This window comes from Oryctolagus cuniculus, chromosome 1 (assembly GCF_051225735.1).
Source record: "Oryctolagus cuniculus isolate XC-2025 breed Fujian yellow rabbit chromosome 1, ASM5122573v1, whole genome shotgun sequence".
Classification (NCBI taxonomy): Eukaryota; Metazoa; Chordata; class Mammalia; order Lagomorpha; family Leporidae; genus Oryctolagus; species Oryctolagus cuniculus.
In genome coordinates, this window is record NC_142867.1 from 119,208,118 (window position 1) to 119,228,842 (window position 20,725).

The 20,725-nt window shown below is 44.7% G+C and overlaps 2 protein-coding genes across 2 annotated transcripts; one reads left to right on the plus strand and one right to left on the minus strand.

The window, feature by feature from the left end:
- Window positions 1-2,788: 2,788 nt before the first annotated feature.
- LOC149128590 (uncharacterized) lies at window positions 2,789-7,800 on the minus strand. The gene is made up of 3 exons (XM_089304346.1): window positions 7,620-7,800; window positions 6,795-6,944; window positions 2,789-6,323 (listed from the first exon to the last, which is right to left on the minus strand). Exons 1-3 carry the CDS (start codon window positions 7,684-7,686, stop codon window positions 6,148-6,150), a joined length of 393 nt encoding a protein of 130 aa, XP_089160472.1. The 5' UTR covers window positions 7,687-7,800; the 3' UTR covers window positions 2,789-6,147.
- Window positions 7,801-15,775: 7,975 nt separating this feature from the next.
- On the plus strand, window positions 15,776-18,072 carry LOC103348984 (prostate and testis expressed protein 1). Its single transcript, XM_089306338.1, has 4 exons — window positions 15,776-15,827; window positions 16,749-16,784; window positions 17,044-17,166; window positions 17,920-18,072. The coding sequence occupies exons 1-4, from the start codon at window positions 15,776-15,778 to the stop codon at window positions 18,051-18,053; spliced, it is 345 nt and encodes a 114-aa protein (XP_089162464.1). The 3' UTR covers window positions 18,054-18,072.
- The last annotated feature ends 2,653 nt before the right edge of the window (window positions 18,073-20,725 follow it).

Genomic DNA, 20,725 nt, shown 5'->3' on the forward strand with positions numbered 1-20,725 from the left:
AAAGCCCAAAGGGAAAGCAGGAAGGTGCAGCTGGGAGTAACACTTATTGCTCACACTGGCTCAGCCTTCCATGCCTGCAACCTAGGGTACATATTTGTCAGAACAACATTTGCAGGGAGTGATCAGTTCCCTTTACCAGCATCATGCCTCTGCCTGGTCATGGGCCTCTGCCTGGTCACTTTGTTCCCCTACAGGAAGAGAAATAGTTTTACACCTCAACCTTGAATGCTACCTTGTGGGCCTGATTTCAACAATAAGCCTTCATGACAAGAGGCGTAACAAGGGTGTGTTGAGCTACAGTTTGGAGGGAGGGTACCAGTCCTAGCCATCACTTGTGTTGGTTGACTAAGTGGCTAAGAGATAAAGGGATATAGTGAGGGAATAAAAATTCTCCCCCAGTGTGCTACCTTGGAGATATGGACTACATAGGAAGGACCAGACAGGGGTGGACCCAAAAGAGGAAGAGACCTGAGAAGGAAGGAAGAGGAAACCAGAGAACACGCTGGGGTCCTGTCTCCACACGTTCTACACCTAATGGGGTCTGGATGTAAAAGGCCGCTCTTCTGCAAAAGGAGTACCTAAATTCTGACCCAAAACTAACCAGACATCTAGGGAAATACTGACTATTGAGACCAGGAATTTAAATATGGAAGAATTGAGAATATTCAGCAGGGCAAAGAGAGCATCTAAATGACTGTGGCAAGCAGAAGAGATGAGATATTTGCCAAGGTCTTGGGTAAAGAAAAGATTCTTGGGGCTTTGGGGCATGGAATCGATGGCTTCACTCCAAGCCACATCCAGTCTCGCATGGAAAGAACAGAATGCAGTTATTTATTTATTTTATTATTATTATTTTTTGACAGGCAGAGTGGACAGTGAGAGAGAGAGAGACAGAGAGAAAGGTCTTCCTTTGCCGTTGGTTCACCCTCCAATGGCCGCCGCGGCCAGCGTGCTGTGGCCAGTGCACCGTGCTGATCCGATGGCAGGAGCCAGGTGCTTCTCCTGGTCTCCCATGGGGTGCAGGGCCCAGGGACTTGGGCCATCCTCCACTGCACTCCCAGGCCACAGCAGAGAGCTGGACTGGAAGAGGGGCAACCAGGACAGAATCCGGCACCCCAACCGGGACTAGAACCCGGTGTGCTGGTGCCGCAAGGCGGAGGATTAGCCTACTGAGCTGCGGCGCCAGCCCCAGAATGCAGTTTTAAGCTCAACACCCTCATGGACTGTTGGAGCCTGATTTTCAGTCAAGAAGCTTTTGAAAAACACCAGAGTGTTGCCCTGGCCTGAATTTCACAGTGACTCCAAGACCTTCTCCCAGTCTCATTCAACAGTTTGATCCATGTGAAAGGAAACTAAATCAGACAGAATCAACATTCCCAGAGCTGAGGTGAAAAGTGCGAAGTGTGGAGCCTCTAATTTTGCGGAGACTCCAAAAGAGTAGGCAATGAGCACTCAAGCCCGGGTTAACGTGTGAAGTCATTGGGGCTTTTGGGTATGGAGCCCATGACCTCACTCCTAACTGTGCACAGTGCCAATAGTACTGTTCCCGGCAGCAAGTACACTTCACAGCCAAACACCCATATGGGCTTGTCTGGGACTGGAGTCTAACCAAGAGATTTTCGGAAAACACCAGGGTATGTGCCCTGGCAGAATTCCTCAGTCATCTCAGAGTCTTTTCCCAGTTCCTTCAGAAGGGCCCATCCACAGGAGAGGGAGGTTAGAAGAGAGTCTCAGCTCCAGGGGGTTGCTCCAACCTACCAGCAAGCCTGACCCGAGTCCTAAGACCAGAAGCTACATCAACCACTTTTAACTGGCTGACAGGGACCGAGTGTTTTAGAGAGAGTGAGATAGTCACTGTGAAGGAGAATGAGACCCTCCAAAAAACAAGCAAGAGCAGTCTGCATGCTCACCTACCCAGCAGGGTGCTCCAATGCTGGCTGGAGTCAAATTTGAACTGGGTCCAAGTCACATTTGAGTTATATCCCAGTCATAGCACCAACGGCAATGAAGGAGGCAACATTGGTTCTTGTCCCACATAAAAAAAATTTCGACATGGACAGGACAGATTTATTGAAGTCAGAAACCTTCTGCCACAGTGTCAGGAGAGGGCTCCAAGAGAGGAAGACCCCAGCAGAGAGCTTTTCATGGTAGTTTCTTATGAAGGCAAATCATTATATATAAAAAAAAGCTTTGCCACCTAACACCTCCCAGTACAAATAATGGGGGGAGAGGGGCGGAGGAGAGGTGGTCTTCCACCTAACACCTCCCAGTACAAATAATGGGGAGGGAGGGGCGGAGGAGAGGTGGTCTTAGAGAGGAATTGGTCAGCAGAACACTGAGAAGAGCAGATGGAAGAAAATATTTCAGTGAAGAACTAACTCCCCAACAGAACGTAGAGACCAGGAGACTTGTCAGCTGGGAGGTACCTTGAACAGTCCCCTTTTGTTGAACGACATCTACATCTTATAGCTGACATTTCTGGAATCTTTTTTTAAATTTATTTCTACTTTTAGGCCTACAGCAAGATTTAGGGACTTATGTCTATCCTAACTCTAGCTTGCTTTGTTAAAATAATGATGTTTGAGTGACTTCAAAGAGACTTTTCACAGCAACGTTGAACCAAAAAATCTCCAGAATGCTGTGTGAGACAAGCTGGAAGCCAGTCTTTTTCCTCAGCTCTTCTGGCACATTCTAACCTGACCACTCATATGAGAAACATTAACAGACTGTACCGGAACACTTGCCCACCCCTAATAGCAAAAAATAATTCCTTTTTGTGTAATTTATTTCCTTTAATTGTTGGTTAACATATTAAACTTGTACATCATCATGGGGCACAGGGTTTAAGTTCGGCATAGGCATACAGCATAAACCAATCAAAGCAGACAATTAGCATAATTAATGTTTTTATTTCCTGATTCTTTCCCCATTTCTGGAGCCATACAGTGTATAGCACATCATTGTGAACTGTGGTTACCCTACTCAGCCATGGAACTCTAGAACAATTTATTTCTGGTTTCAATAATCATTACCCAGCTCCCTTTATTCCCCTTCTTCCACCATTCTCAGCCTTCACTGATCACTAAATTAAGTTCAAATTGATTCTTAGAAAAACTTCTGCATATGATAGAGAACATGTTGTATTTGTCTTTCTGTGTCTGGATATTTCACCTAATATAATGAATTCCATTAATTTGGCTGAAAATGACAGGTTATCATCATTTTTATGGCTGAAAAATACTTTGTGGGTGTGCACATCATATTTTTCTTTATCCAGTCAGCTGTCAAAGAACAGCTAGGTTTATTCCACTTCTCACGTGTTGCAAATAATGCAGCAATAAACATAGGAGTGCAGGTGTCTCTACAAGTTGATTTCATTTTCTTTAGATATATCCAGAAGTGGGATAGTGTGATCATATGGTAAATCTATTGATAGTTTTTAGAGTAGCATCCATACTTTCCTTCATGAAGATTGCACTAATTTACATCAGCATTTGATATTTTTGTATGTTGATAATAGCCACTCTAACTGGTTGTGGTTTGCTCTTGCATTTCCCTGAGAACTAATGATATTGTGATTTTTTTCATATATTTGGAGACCATTTGTATTTTTCTTTTGAAAGATGTCTATTTTATCCTTTTCCCATTGTTAACCACACTGTTTTGTTATTTGTTGCTGAAATTCTTTAGTTCCTTATATGTACTGGGTATAAATCCTCTGTCGGATGAACAGTTTGGAAGTATTTTCTCCTATTCTGTCAGCTGTTTGTTCACTCTGTTTCCTTTGCTGTGTAGAAGCTTTCTACTTTGATCTAATTCTGTTGGTCTACTTTTACTTTTGTCTGTGCTTTTGGGTTCATTTCCAAAAAATTATTACCTAAACTGGCATCTTTTTCCCTGTAATGTTTCCCTATGTATTCCTCTAGCAGTTTCATAGTTTCAGGACTTAAACTCTGTTTGGGATCCATTTTAATTTTATTTTGGGGGAGGGGCATTCAAAAATCAGCCTTCTGCAGATGGATAGTCGGTTCTCCCAGCACCATTTGTTGATGAGATTGTCCTTTCTCTAGTGTATACTTTTTGTGACTTTGTCCAAGATCTGTGGACTGTTCATTTCTGGGATTTCGAATTTGTTCTTTTGGTCTACATGTCTATTTTCATTCCAGTATCGTGCTGTTTGGGATGCAGTCTGTAGTATGTCTTGAAACCTGGTATTATGATGCTCCCAGGTTTCATCATCTTCTTCAAGATTGCTTTGGCCATTCATTCTGTGTTGCCATATGAATTTTAGGATTAGCTTCCTAGTTGAGTAAGGAATTTCACTACCAGGGCTGCTACAGTGAAACCCATTACCAGACGGGCCCCAAAGCCCCTCCCCAAGCAGTCTCTGTAGACTGACAGTGACCAAGGAACCACTTCTACCACTCTTACCTCTGGCAGACAGCTAGAGCGACACTCCAGCCGCTGGCAACTAAGGTAGGAAATTGAGTTTAGGACTGCCTTGAAGCTCAGTGCAGTGAGGTGCAGCATTAGGTAAAGTCCAAAGGCCTATATTTCTAGACCAGTACTTGCAAATGGAGCCTCTAGATTTGCCATGGTATCAAAGATCTGCTCCTGAATGATGGTCTCATTTCAGCCTGTATCCTCATCAGCCTTATGCAGGCCTGGCATGCATACCCAAGACTGTGCAGGGCCTGGTTACTCTGAGACCCAACTTGGGCAGTCAAGGGACTGCTTCCACCACCCCTCCTTCAACTTTGGGCAAATAGCAAGTAATATCTCAACTGCAGGGGAGTGAGTAGGACAGTGAGAACAGGGCTTTGCCTTGAAGCTCAGTGTCAGTTCTGTTATGGTGAGATCCTGAAGCACATACAGCCTAGAGACCCTTATATCCAGGCCAGTACTCATAGACAGAGTTCCTCAAATTGTGCCAGGCCTGGTAAGATGGACTCATGTTTTGGCCTAAATCACCCAAACCTCACAAGGGCTTATGCATGTCTTCAAGACACTACAGAGTTCTGTGACTGTGAGACTCAGTTGCAAGCCAGCTTAGCATCAGCGTTTTGAACTGCATTCATCAACCTTGAGAAGACAGCAAGGAGAAGATTCCAGCCCCTGGGGAATAGGGCACCAAGTGAGCACAGAACTAAATATTTGAACTCAGTGTTGGGCTGAAAAAACAAAACATTGGGCTGATCCTAACAGTCTCTTTTCCAAGTGAGTGCTTATGAATAGAGCCTCTGGATCTGCCCTGGTACCAAGTAGAAACACATTTCTCTAGTCAATTGGACTTGTGTCTCAGCCAGCACTCACTTCTAAATCAGCATGAGGATGTCGAGCAGAGCGAGTAGAGGGAGATTCCTCTGCACCTGCATTCCAACTTTGCCACTTACATGATCAGCACACTCACTGAAGTCTCTCAATCTCCCCTACTCACAGTTTCTTCCTCTGAAAATGGAGGTAATAATCTCTTCATTGCATTGGATGGCTTATGAGATGAAGTGAAAAGTGGCCAGCCAGGTATTTGGTACACAATTGATGAAAAACAGCAAACACATTCTGATGAACATGATTCTAATAGACACAAACTCAACCCCTATATGGTATGAAAAAAAGCTAATTAAGTTGCCCAAGATTCAGACTCACGAAGTATCAATTTGTGTTCTTTAATACTTTAAAGTCCTACAATGACAAGAATTTTTTCTTTCCCACTGTCCTCATCACACCTTCCATCCCAACCAGCTTCAAGAGATGATGATCCCCCAGGGGACAGCAAGGACCTCCTAGTCCAGACACATGGTTTCCAGGATCCATCCAGGCCTAGCAGGGCAAGAGACTAACAGTATTTAGGATACTAGACATTTGAGGAGTGAAATAACACAAGGACTTTTTGCCAGACCATTCTCTGCCTTGTGTCTCTTCCTTCTTATCTCACCCAGGTTCTGCATGCTCTATGAACAGTCCATGAGTTTCCCTGAATAGTTATGCTACTCCTTAGAGTTGTTATTCTGAACCTCTTAACCCCTTACCTATGTCCCAGCACAGCCTGCTCCCCCCCCCCCTTCCCACTGCCACTTGGGTTTGAGATTTGAAATCAAACTGGAACAGCCCAACTGAATGTTAGACCTGTGGATCAGAATTGGTTGGTTAAGCCAAAATTCTCCCGTCTGGAGGATTGGATGGGGAACATGTCTTTTTAACCAACAGACTGTTGCAGTAGCTTTCGTTACAACAGGAAAATATTGTTTTGGACCATTTGGTGATCTGCACAAATTCCACACATCTTTTGGGACATCTCAGGATGGAATATTGGTACACGTATTCTGAATATGAAAGGAGAAAAACAGAGAGGCCCTATGTTAGACTTTGGATGTGACAGGGAAGGTGGCTAAGTAAGCAATTCCCCTCTCTCCCATTCCCCTAGGTAGAGCCCGAGCCCTGAAGACCCTTTCACCACAGAGCAATCTCCTCCCAGGGCAATTTACCACTTCCCCAAGACACTCATTTTAAAACAAAGGAACTGAGCAGCCCCACTCTATTATGGATTAAGTCACTGGATATCAGACGGATGTGAATTTGGAGGCTTGGAGGGTGCCTATTAAAACTCAATGACTATACAGATGAGAATTTTGAACTCAGAGAAGGGAAGTAACATGTCCAAGATCATCGGCTGAATTAATACCATGGCTAGTGGGACTAGAAAATTCTGATACCAGATCAAATGTTCGTATCTTCCCAAGCCAAGTCATAAATGCCAATCTCTCATCCCTCCTCTTAGTCCTGCCCCACCTCACCTCCAGTGAAATGTTGAATATATATGTCTTTGGCCTGGCATGCAAAGGCAGGAGGTTTGGACATACACACACCAGGATTCTTTCTGCAGGTATTGGCAGAATATTCATCACAGGATGTACAAACAGGATATTTCCTTACAGGATCTGAATCTAATGTTAGAATCACAGGGTGAGACCAAGAGATGTCACTAGGGGAGGGATGGAGACACTGGTGCAGATGTCTAGCTGGGAACTTCTGGGGATCCTCCCTTTCAGGTGTATCTTGCCCCAAAGAGGCCAGGTCTGTCACAAAATCTTACTTGAGGAGTCATGGCACTGCCAGGAAGCATTCTCCCCTTCCTCTTTACAGCCTGAGCCTCTAGCTATGGTTTCTAAAGGGAAACTGAGATAGACATTCCAATACTAGTGGGAAAGGTTAGATGACAGAGAGGACCCAGGATCAAGTAGAAAAAAGGTAAAGGTTCTCCCTTCTGAGTCACTTACCAAGACACTTGAGTCACTGGGCACACTAACGATAAATGGTGCTAATATTCTGTTTTGCCTATCTATGGACGCAAAATGAGTCTTTATAACCCACTTCCATCAAGCCTCCCTTCCAACCCCTTTCCTAGAGTTGGGGTTTAGAGGAGGTACTGGTGGAAAAAAGCAGGTTCTCTGGAAGAGCTTCCATCCTGGAGAAGGAAATTTGTGCCAGCCAGAGGTTCAAAAACATAGACACAACAAACACTGAGCTTTTATCTCCTTCCTCTCCTGATCAAGACTTTCAGAAAGTTATTCCCTGGTCCAATCACCCTGCTCCCTTTGCCTCCGTGACATGGAACTTACCCTCAACAGGAGTTTGGCACAAAGTCAAGAGGGCTCCTGGGAGCAAGAGGAGCAGGAGCCGGTTCATTTGTGTTGGAGAAAGCAAGAGAGGAGAAGAATGATGATGCAGGCAATTAAGAAGCCAAGAAGAACTCAGCAAATCTACCCTGGAAAGGATGTGGGATGGGGAGGAAAGTGTGGTTTCTCCCTAATCTCCTGCTCTGTGAATTATGTCCTGGGCTATAAAAGGTACAGTTCATTCACAATGAGAGGCTCTGCCTCTGGGAGAGTGGGTGTTTTGCTTCTTTTCTGTATTCCACAGCCAGCCCACAACTTTCACCAAGAAATTTGTATAGGGGAGAGGTGACGCTATGATCAAGGAAAGACAAGATAGCCTTACCTCACGGGCATACAAGTGTATGTTAAATTCCCTAATTCAGCCATGTGATATAGCGTTGGGTTGATGAAGTTGAGGAGGTTACTCACCTTGGAGTTTTGGTGTGTCTGATGGGGAATGGAATTGGAGACTACAAATTCTGCTATCATTCAAAAATAGGTCCAGGACAAGGAACCCAAGATATAGCTATATTACATTGCTGCAAACATAGAGCCAATCATAGGATAAGACATCTGAGAATAACACATTTCCATCCAAGTACTAACCAGGCATGACCTTGCTTGACAAGACTGGGCGTGTGGCCCCCTGGGAAGCTGGATCCCTCAAAGGGTTTGGGTTTGTAGACTTCAATAGTGAGGAAGACACCAGAGCTGCCAAAGAGGCCATGGAAGATGGGGAAATTGATGGCAACAAAATTACCTTGGACTGGGCCAAGCATAAGGGTGAAGGTGTGGCTTCAGGGGCTGTGGTGGAGGCAGAGGTGGCTTTGGAGACCGAGGTGGTGGCAGAGGAGGCCATGGCAGATTCAGTGGCAGAGGCCATGAAGTTTTGGAGGATGAGGAGGGTTCCAAGGAGGCAGAAAAAGAGGCGGGGACCACAAGCCCCAAGTAAAGAAGGCCAAATTTGAATAGTTTCTTCTGTCCCTATCTTTCCCTCTTCTATTTGAAAGAAAAGACTCTGGGGTGTTTACTCTGCCACCTGGTCAATGATTGAGCTTTCTGAGAACAAGCCAAGCCAGTGTGCAGTCTCGTGGACTACCTGGAAATCCACAGAGATAACATTTCAAGGGTGATACTCTATTGGTTTTGACTGGATATTCACATAAACTTTTTGAACAGATGTGTGATAGAGCTAACAATTTGTGGTGTTTCATCCCATGTACAAAACCTTTTTTTTCCTACAAGTAGTTTTTGTTCCCATTGGGGGCTTGTAAAGGAAAACAGACTGTTTTATCAGGAGTTTTGTTTCAGTGACTTCAAGATGAATCAAAAGTCCTAAACTCTGGAAAAAATAAAGAAGAATATACTCATTAGTTTTTTTTTAAATTTTTTTGTGTTTTTTTTTAACTTTTATTTAGTAAATATAAATTTCCAAAGTACAGTTTATGGATTACAAAGGCTTCCTCCCCCCCATAATTTCCCTCCCACTTGCACCCCTCTCATCTCCCGCTCCCTCTCCCATTCCCTTCACATCAAGATTCATTTTTGAATTATCTTTATATACAGAAGATTGATTTAGTATATATTAAGTGAAGATTTCATCAGTTTGCACCCATGTAAACACAAAGTGTAAAATACTGTTTCAGTACTAGTTATAGCATTACTTCACATTGGACAACACATTGAGGACAGATCCCACATGAGAAGTAAGTACACAGTGACTCCTGTTGTTGACTTAACAATTTGACACTCTTGTTTATGGCATCAGTAATCTCCCTAGGCTCTAGTCATGAGATGCCAAGGCTATGGAAGCCTTTTGAGTTCGCCGACTTCGATCTTATTCCGACAGGGTCATAGTCAAAGTGGAAGTTCTCTCCTCCCTTCAGAGAAAGGTACCTCCTCCTTTGATGGCCCATTCTTTCCACTGGGATCTCACTCACAGAGATCTTTCATTTAGGTCTTCTTTTTTTTTTTCCCAGAGTGTCTTGGCTTTCCATGCCTGAAATACTCTCATGGACTCTTCAGCCATATCTGAGTGCCTTAAAGGCTGATTCTGAGGCCAGAGTGCTGTTTAGGACATCTGCCATTCTATGAGTCTGCTGTGTATCCTACTTCCCATGTTGGTTCATTCTCTCCCTTTTTGATTCTATCAATTAGTATCAGCAGACACTAGTCTTGTTTGTGTGATCCCTTTGACTCTTAGACCTATCAGTGTGATCAATTGTGAACTGAAATTTATCACTTAGACTAGTGAGATGGCATTGGTACATGCCACTTTGATGGAATTGTATTGGAATCCCCTGGCATGTTTCTAACTCCACCATTTGGGGCAAGTCCGATTGAGCATGTCCCAAATTGTACATCTCCTCCCTCTCTTATTCCCACTCTTATATTTAACAGGGATTGCTTTTCAGTTAAAATTTAAACACCTAAGAATAATTGTGTGTTAATTACAGAGTTCAATCCATAGTACTAGAACAAAAAAAAAAGTACTAAAAGGGATAAAGTATTACACTGTACATCAACAGTCAGGACAAGGGCTGATCAAGTCACTGTTTCTCATAGTGTCCATTTCACTTCAACAGGTTTCCCCTTTGGTGCTCAGTTAGTTGTCACCCATCAGGGAGAACATATGATATTTGTCCCTTTGGGACTGGCTTATTTCACTCAGCATAATGTTTTCCAGATTCCTCCATTTTGTTGCAAATGACCTGATTTCATTTTTTTTTTTTTTTTTTACTGCTGTATAGTATTCTATAGAGTACATGTCCCATAATTTCTTTATCCAGTCTACTGTTGATGGGCATTTAGGTTGATTCCAGGTCTTAGCTATTGTGAATTGAGCTGAAAACACTAAGGTGCAGTCAGCTTTTTTGTTTGCCAATTTAATTTCCTTTGGGTAAATTCCGAGGAGTGGGATGGCTGGGTTGAATGGTAGGGTTATATTCAGGTTTCTGAGGAATCTCCAGACTGACTTCCATAGTGGCTTGACCAGTTTGCATTCCCACCAACAGTGGGTTAGTGTCCCTTTTTCCCCACATCCTCGCCAGCATCTGTTGTTGGTAGATTTCTGAATGTGAGCTATTCTAACCAGGGTGAGGTGAAACCTCATTGTGGTTTTGATTTGCATTTCCCTGATTGCTAGTGATCTTGAACATTTTTTCATGTGTCTATTGGCACATATTTAAGTCTTTGAAACTATAAGAAAAAAAAAGAAACTAAGAGCTGAGGATTTTTTCTTGAGTGTATTTATATTTTCTAAATGTTCTGTCTTCCTTCTTCTGTACCTACCTCTGAAAGCTGCCAGGAGTTCTAACACTACATTGTTTGAGTGTGCCTTGGTTCCCTTTCTCACCTGATTGAGATTTTCACCTCTTAGCTACTGTCCCTTTGAGCTTCAATGATCCAAAACTACCTTGGGTCATGATCCTAAGATGTTCTGTATCCATGACCCTATGGCCTGGATTTCAGGCTGTTCCTGGAAGGATAGTCCCAGGACTATCAGGGTTGCATGACACCAAGCTGCTGTCTCCAGAACCCACCTCCCACCCAGTCTGGAGTTTCATGACCCCTCCCCACCCCCAGGAAGACCTTCTGCATTCTTGCCCCTTCTCAAGAACAAAGATTTTTTCTGACTTCCTCTTGCATTTTAGGAAATGACCAAGGGACACATTTTCTTTCTTTCTTTCTTTCTTTCTTTCTTTCTTTATTTCTTTCTTTCTTTCTTTCTTTCTTTCTTTCTTTCTTTCTTTCTTTCTTTCTTTCTTTTTGATAGGCAGAGTGGACAGTGAGAGAGACAGAGAGAAAGGTCTTCCTTTACTGTTGGTTCACCCTCCAATGGCTGCCGCGGCCAGCGCACTGCGGCTGGCGCACCGCGCTGATCCGAAGGCAGGAGCCAGCTGCTTCTCCTGGTCTCCCATGGGGTGCAGGGCCCAAGCACTTGGGCCATCCTCCACTGCACTCCCGGGCCACAGCAGAGAGCTGGCCTGGAAGAGGGGCAACTGGGACAGAATCTGGCGCCCCGACCAGGACTAGAACCCGGTGTGCCAGTGCCGCAAGGCGGAGGATTAGCCTAGTGAGCTGCGGCGCCAGCCTGGGACACATTTTCCTTGGGACCTCTTTTTGGATTTAGTTATACAAAATCTTCTTTCTTCAGTTGCCTCATTTTATTCCTTCCTGTGAGCATTTTGCCAAGTTCCCACACTTGACTAGTTTTCTCAGTTTCCAGAGCTTTCTTCCTTTTTTTCTTCTAAGCTGCTCCAACTTCTCATCCCTCTTTCCTGAACTCAGGGGAACAGAAGCAGATTTCATCTCTATTTCCTCCCCTGCCCAAACCCAGGGCTTAAAAGACTCCATTTCAATGGATTTAATTACTGAATAATAGTGAGCAACATGGAGGATACAATAAAAAGTAAGAGTGGAAATGGACAGAATGAGACTAGTGATACAATGAGGGCAGGACAGACTGGTCTCTGTAACTGGTTGAATGCAGAATGAGGGAGCAGTAGGAGTCAAAGTTAATGCTGTCTATATTCATATCATAGCTCGTGGATATGCTGTGGGCATACACAAAAGCAACTTCATTAGAGGAGAGGTTCTTGAATGAAACTTATAGCAAGAATAGGGCTTCCTCTTCCAACTGAGAAAGATTCTTCATTGTTAAAGTATCAGGTGCAAACTGAGTGGGGCTAAATACACAGGAAGAAAGCAGGTGAGAGCAATTCTCTACCTGGAGAGACTTCCCAGGATCCATAGGCCTTTCCACAATGACCCAGGGACCCAACTGTCTTTCTCTCCTTCCCATATTTTCACTGTCCACTGTATGTTCTGAAGCCTTTTTCCATTTATACCTTGCCATGGAATAAGCCACTACATTCCATATCTGGATTTGTAATTTTTATTTCAGGGTTGTCCTACAATTACTTCAAACAAAGAATCTGACAAGGAGTTTTCAAATATTACCAGGTTCGTGCAATCCCTATTCTATGGAAAACAGCTACCTTCTTTCCAGAGAGGGCCATTTGATCATCATGTTTAGAAGTTAAACTCCACTTTACTTTTTTTTTTTTTGACAGGCAAAGTGGACAGTGAGAGAGAGAGAGATAGGAAGAAAGGTGTTCCATTTCCGTTGGTTCACCCTCCAATGGCCGCTGTGACCAGCTCGCTGTGGCTAGTGCGTCGTGCCGATCCGAAGCCAGGAGCCAGGTGCTTCTCCTGGTCTTCTCCTGGTCTTCTCCTGGTCTCCCATGGGGTGCAGGGCCCAAGGACTTGGGCCATCCTCCACTGCACTCCCTGGCCACAGCAGAGAGCTGGCCTGGAAGAGGGGCAACCAGGACAGAATCCGGTGCCCCGACTGGGACTAGAACCAGGTGTGCCGGCACCGCAGGCAGAGGATTAGCCTATTGAGCCGCGGCGCCGGCCCAAAGTTGACTTTCTTCCCAAAGAATGGCACAGAGACATAATTAAATGCTGTTTCCTTGGTGGTTGAGATGTTTTCACATAATGATATGTCTGAATAGGGTAATAGGCTGGAGGGGATGCCAGGGCTTGAGGAAAGATTCTCAACATGAGCAGATCCCCTGGTGAGGAAGAGGCTAAACAAGGTGGAGAAGGACAGTTGCTATTCCAATATGTGCCAATGGCCTTAGGCTACTGGAGTCTTCCTAGTACCTGCAGAACTAACATTAATGGCCCAGGAGGGGAAGAACAGTTTCTTCTCTGCTAGGGTCCAGAGGAATGGTCATGAGAACAGCCTGTTTCCTTCAGACAGGTGAACAGCTCATCTCTGCGGAGAAGGACAGAGGAAGTGTCCAGATAACATATGCAGATCTGAGAAAGAACACAAAACAAGAGTCTCTAGGGAGTCTTAACTGTGTGTGCTTTCCTCCCGGGAGAATTGCCACCCCTGGGGTTTTCTGGGAAAGTCAGGATTGTTCAATATATCCACAGTTCCCGAGATAGTTTCTTCTCATTGTGCTCAGAGTTGCAGAAGCTGGCATGGAAACTGCTGTGACTGGGCCAATTTCTCAGCAGATTTTTCTATAACCTTAGTAAGAGCTGTGTTGTTTTTTACAATAATAATAAATAGCAATGAACAGAAAATTGCCACTTAAAAATTCTTCTTATTGACCTGTATGAAATTACTGAAGATTCAAACTAAAAGCCCTATCCTATGATCCAAACATTTTCTAATCACACACACACACACACACACACAGAGAGAGAGAGAGACAGACAGACATGACTAAGTGCCTAGTCATTCTCAGAGTGGAGGTACAATCCAGAGCTCACTCTTCGGCACCAATTGCACCTTCCGAACTGATTTAGAAAAGGTGAGCATCGTGAACGGAGGGCCTTGGAGACCTAAATAGATTCAGAGAAACAGGGAAAAAATGAGTTCCTGAATATTTCTAAGTCATGAGTCTGGAACTTATGACATACAAAGAAATATTTTTGGAGTGCCTTTAAGAGATGAGAAAAAAGAATTGGAGGCTCTCAGGAAAGGAACAGAGTGAGGCCAGTAAGAAAGGCAGGTATGAGAACTACTGAGACAAGGAGTAGGAACTTGGGGAAGATTTAAAAACCAATTCAGTAAAAGGGGGCTCGAACAAGCTGGGAATCAAGTGGTTCAGTGCAGTCGGGAGGAGAAAAGTTCTGCTGTAGGAGAAGTGGTGCAGTACACTCGTAGACGGGCAGCTAGGTGAGCAGACAGTTCTCCACAGTCTTGCATTAGGCAGAGAATTAAATATGGAATTATTGGAAGGAAAGGAGGGGGGAATCTCAAAAGGTAGGATAAAGGAATATCAAGATAAAAAAAAAACGCTAAATTTTGGGCCAGTGAAAGGATGGGAATGGAGAAATCCTGCAGTGAATAAGAATACAAACATAAGTGCTGCCATAAGTGTGAATATACATGTGCAAATGCCTCCACACGTACATATATAATGTGAATATTCAAAGCTTCACCAGGATATTAGGTACTCCCAGGCAAGCAGTTAACTATTGCATACCTCTCTTCCTCCATACGTGGAAATACAGTTTGCTGTAACATGCAATAATAATCCCCAAAATATCACTGACACAAGAATCTTGCCAATTCATCACTCCTGCTGTCCCATCACTTCAGCCAGGTCCTAGCTGAGACCACGCCCTCACTTTCTTTACACTGCACTGTGCCTGGTTGCAACCTGTTTCCTTCTGGTTTCTCTCCCCAGATCTGCTTTGCCCTCAGCATGACACAGACCCTTTCCTCAATTCTCTGCAAGGACAACAGCTGGGTTGTAAATTTGGTAACACTTTAGTTAGGGCATAGCAATAACTGAAGGAAATGAACAGAAAGCTTAGAATGATCCAGCTTTTCTTAAAATCCACAGGCTCAATCCCCTGCCCATGCAGCCACCTCCTGCCTCCTATCCCTGACCTGACCTCAAGTGAGGATATGCTAACCTCCCTCAGGAGAGGTCATCTTAAACTTCCGTCTCCTAACTAAAGTATAAGCATCAGCCACCAGGAAATTTCAAAAAAAAAAAAAAAAAAAAAAAAAAGGAAGCACTGCTTTTCTTGTCTTTCATCTTCTGTCCCAGGGTCTCTTCTTTCCAAGATGATAGACAGTGGGAAACCTTACACCCCTCGTGAGAATCCTCTGTCAAGGTCTCTGAGCCTACCCATTATGTCTCCTCTCTTTTCTACTTTCTAGTAATAAATGTTCTTTCAAGGTTCTGTGCTCAGCCTTCTGCATCCCAGTTATTTATATTCATATATTCACTCAGCCTTAATGGGAACTTTGGTGTACATGACTCTGATCTCTACTATCCAGCCCTAGCTCATCCTGTTGTCCTTCCACAGTGTGGTGTAGTGAAGTGGCCATAGAACTTGGCATCAGATATCCAGGGAGGTAGGACTGGAATCCACTGGGTCTAGGACCTTCCTGGCCGGTCTTTTTTGCCACAAGTGGCCAAAAGGAGAAATAACAGAATCACTGATTTCCCCAGGAGCAGAGTGCACCTTTCACAGACTGCCACAGTGTCCCCACCCCCAATCTTCCTGAGGAGCCAGGCTTGCAGGTATATAAGTATCTATTGATGCTGTCCTGCCCTGACTTGGTCTTCTCTCCCTTAAAAATGGACAAGTGCCCTCTCCCGGAACTCCTCATCCTGCTCTGCTGCTTTAGGGGTGAGTCCCTAGGGCTGACAGATGGAAGGACGTGCCCAGATCCAAGAATGGGTCAGAGCTTGTGACAGAGCCTCAAACCACATGGTTACAGAAGGATGGTGAGCAGTCACTCTTTGTCGTGCCTCCCATCCACAGCACACCACCTAAGCCCTTATCCCTCCATTTACAGGAAGAATTGGGTGGATTAGAGGAATCAAGAGCTGTGAGGTGGGGTTTGGAAAATGAGGTCTTCAGAGTATATCTTTTTTATTCAACAGTGCTATCTGGGTCGTTTTCAGACAGAGTTGACCAAGGTGAGTAGAAACAGATGAGAAGTATAAGAGGGGGAAGATGAGAGGAGGGATGATGGACCTGGGTGAGGGTTGGGGGCAGAAAAGAATGCAGAATTGAGCCTTGAATGTCAACATTCAATAACCTCCTTCAGCAGGATGGGGCTGGCTTGGGAGCTGATTTTAGTGCTAAAACAGCGTTAGCAGATGCTGACAAGGGTAGAGGTGAGTGTCATGAACAGCAAGAAAAGCGGCAGAGAGAAAGAACTATGGCTTTACAGGCAGCAGCTGGCCAAATCCAAAGTGTGGCAACTCCATGAATTTCAGATGCTGATCCTTGTTGTCAGATTCCCGGCACATGTGAATAAGAATGTCATGTAGGGTCATTTATAAAAAGAATGAGGCCCAAATCGAGGGAAAGACACACTTGTCTTCCTCCTTCTGGCCTGTGCTTCACCCTGTAGGGATGATCGGGGAGTATGGGAACCCCTAAGGAGGTGAAGAGCTCAAGAGAGCAGGGACACCCTAAGCAGGTGACAGGAAGGGTAGGTGCAGGGGGCCCTGAGGGGGTAGGTCACAAGGGCCCAGTGCAGGAGTAAATCTCAAGCAAAATTGCAGCTTTATTTTATTTTATTTCTTTTTGCCATCACAGAAAATGAAGTAATTTTTGATGAAGATCAATATTCTGGTGAGTGTGAAGAAGATCAAGTCTGAGCATCTCAGTCTTAATAATATTCCTCTTTTCTTTTAGCCTCCACTTTTCTTTCTTCTCCTAGATCATAAATTCCAGTCACTCCTTTGGCTTAACCTATCTTAACAGAGGCAGACTTTCATGCTGCATGGAGCTCTGGCAAACCCCTCCAACCTGCGTTTCAACCTGGAAGGGGAGGTACTCCTTCCCTGGAAGTGTCATCATATCTCACTTGTATTTCCATTCTCTGGCTGAGTTCGGAGATTTATTCAATGTAGGATGTGTCACCTCCAGTTCCCAGGAGAAAAGTGCTCTAGAGGAAGGGGCTTGTGTACTGCAACCACAGAGGAGGCCTGCACAGTTGCCAGGATGTTTGATAGTAAGTTGTGTGTTGGGAAAAGGAGGAAGGGGATGGGGCGTACTGACCGCGATGAAAAGGGGGGACCTTGCTTTACCACAGGCAGTGCCGTGCCTGGGATGACTGATATCCCGAGTTCCACACATACTGTAATGAAAAACATATGGAGATGGTTACTGAGGTGGAAGCAGGGTATGTAGCTAAGAGCACAATGTGTTGGGAAGCCTGAAGAAAATAGAGGAGACTGAGTTGGGGTGAGAGGAGAGGCATGGTGTATGCCCAACAGGGAACAGCCGTTTGCTGGGGTGAGACGAGCAGGTCTCGGTCCTTGTGCCTGCTTGGCCTTCCTCACGGGTGGTTCTGAACTACGGAGATACAAAGTTCAGCAGCAGCAATAGACAACTGGCTAAGTGAATTTGATGGGTAAGACTAGACCTCATGATTGCTGTTTTCTCATCTTTGTGCTTTGTCCCTTGGCCTAAGCTTCAATTAAACCATTGTAAAGAGTCTCAATTAAAAACAACCCCAGCTGTGGTGTTCCCTGACTTGCTGCTGTCATTATCTCCCAACATCCAATAAATTGTTTAAACTGCTCTGTCTTTGTTTTACTTTTGAGAACCCCCCAATTGGGAACATGTTCTAATTCTTCACATCTGACTAAGAATTGGACTTGAATGGTACAAGCTTGGCTTTATAGGACTGTGGGCTGGAGAGAAGTTCCCTTGCAGAAGCCTCAGGGCCAGGTTTGTTGATCCATTTCTCCTCTTTCTGCAGAGGATGGAGCTCTCTGGTTAACCTTCATGGGCTGCCTAAAGAACTGTGCTGATGTGAAAAACATAAAATGGAGTGTCTATTCGGTGAGCTTCAGGTGTTGCAGGAGCTACGACTTGTGCAATGAAAACCTATAGAAGTTGCTGGTCCTTCTGTGGAACCAGTCACTGGGTGACACTGAGGCCTCAGTCTCGTCACAAGGACTTCTCTTAATTAAGAAGAAAAAAACCACACTTCAGAAAACGATTACGAAGACATGGCTCTGCCTCAGGCAGATGAAATAAAAAGTCCTCTCCTTTTCTAGGGTCTTTATCTTGCACCTTAGAAAACATCTCAAGAGCAAGATCATTGTGTCTTGCAGCTTGTTACAAAACCTGCGCTAGTCCTACTTAACTATGTCATTGGGAAAAGGAGGAAATGGATAGTTCAGTCTTGGAAGAGAATGCCTGCCACTTTTCCATGTTTTTCTCCATCCTTTTGTAGTAGGATACTTAATTTTTAAAATTATTTTCTCTTTAAAATGTTCCTCTTATCCCACTCCAATTAAAGCACATAGCGCTGGCCTCACAGGGGAGGGGGTGGCAAAGTGAGATGGCTCAGATCATCTTGGATTTTGTTCACGAATGCTATGTCCACCATGAGAGAAGGTTATGACGTATAAAAATATTTGCACCAGGCCCATGAAGAGAGAAAGATTTCCGTCTTCTAGAATGAGAATCTATTAGGAATTGGGAGTTGGAGAAGAAGATGAGGAGGAAGCATCTGTGTTGTTCTGCCCCTAACTTTGCTGGAGAACTCACAGGGAGGTGTCAACTCCTAGTTAAGGAACAGCTGCAGAAGGCTTCCAAAGACAAGGGAGCATGGGCAGCAACACAAAGATTCCCATACCTGAAGCATGGCAGGAAGGTAGCCAAGAGCTGTGGGAGCTGAGCAAGCAGAGACCCAGCCACAAGACATCTCACTAGAAGTGTCTGTGGGGAGGTACATACCCCAGGACCCAATGCCTCTCACACCCACCTCCACATCACACACTCTTGTGTTTTCCACTGTGTATAATTCTGGTACCCTGGGGTAAGGAATGACTGTGCCCACAAGGGTTGAGGCTGATTCCTAATGAACTGTCAGAATAAGCCTAGAAAGCATGATCAATTGCTATTATAAAAACATAAAGAAAGCCACATTTCTTCTGGACTTTCCTTTCTTTCCTTTCCAAACCCTTCCACAATTCCTTAAACATACATCTACTCCAAACATACTATGTTCCAGGAAGTAACAATTATGATCTCTAATCTCATGGGAGGGACAGACTTTATTAGTGATGATGGGTAACACCTACCTGATAATCATGATGTGGGAGGCATTGCTACAAATGATTCATATCTTCAGATTCATTCACTCTTCACACCAAAAGAGTCCTACTGTCGGTATCTTCACTTGGGGCCAGCGTCATGGTGTGGTAGGTAAGCTTACTGCCTGTGATGCTGGCATCCCATATGGGGCCCAATTCATGTTCTGGCTGCTCCATTTACAATCCACCTCCCTGATAATCGCCTGGGAAAGCCAGAGAAGATGGCCCAAATGTTTGTGCCCCTGCCACCCATGTGGGAAACCCTGAGGAAGCTCCTGGCTCCTGACTTCAGCCTGGTCCAGCCTTGGCCATTGCAGACATCTGGAGAGTGAACCAACAGATGGAAGATCTCTCTCTTCTCTCTTCTCTCTCTTCTCTCTCTCTCTTTCTTTTTCTCTCTATATACACATATATATGTATATACATATATATATCTGACTTTCAAACATAATAAATAAATCTTTTTTTTTTTGACAGGCAGAGTGGACAGTGAGAGAGAGAGACAGAGAGAAAGGTCTTCCTTTGCTGTTGGTTCACCCTCCAATGGCCACCGCGGCTGGCGTGCTGCGGCCGGCGCACCACACTGATCCAATGGCAGGAGCCAGGTACTTGTCCTGGTCTCCCATGGCGTGCAGGGCCCAAGGACTTGGGCCATCCTCCACTGCACTCCCTGGCCACAGCAGAGAGCTGGCCTGGAAGAGGGGCAACCGGGACAGAATCCAGCGCCCCGACCGGGACTAGAACCTGGTGTGCCGGCGCAGCTAGGCGGAGGATTAGCCTAGTGAGCCACAGCACCGGCCCAATAAATCTTTTTAAGAATGAATCATTGTTAACCAGGTGTTGAGGGTGAGAAAAGGCCAAAGGGAAACTTGAGTTGACAGATAAAGAAATTGCAGGAAAGCCAAAATCTGTAGTCCTAGGAGATCACAGGGAAGAGGCTGGGGTTATTCTACCTTAGAAACTTGGGGGAGAGACCCCTTGGTACTGGGACCAAGATATCTCAGCAGGGGGATGCCCTATTGTTCCTAGTATCCCAGAGCTCCAAGATGGATGCCCAAGAAGATAAAATTCACACCTAGGGGAAAGGACACTTTCAGCTGGTGCTGGTGTCTCTGCGCAAGCACCAGGAAACCAGTTCTGGAAAGCTGGGGAGGGGAACCACAAAGCAGAACCAACTGTAGCTCTGAAACCAAATGCCTCTGCCAGGATGAAGAACCATTGAGAGGAACAAGAAATAAAAACATTTTTTCTCTTCCTCCTCCACACTTGCATTCTCTTTCTAGCACTCCCTGTTGGCAGAGTTTTACTGGGGACTTGGCTGCAAATGTTGGCATTCTAAACCATCCTGAAGCTGAGAGACAGTAGTGCAGCCACCCTTCTTTGGCCATGCAACATCTGTACACATCCTTCTACTTGTATTCAAACTCTGTTTAATAATAGAGACAACTTTTCTCCTCCAAC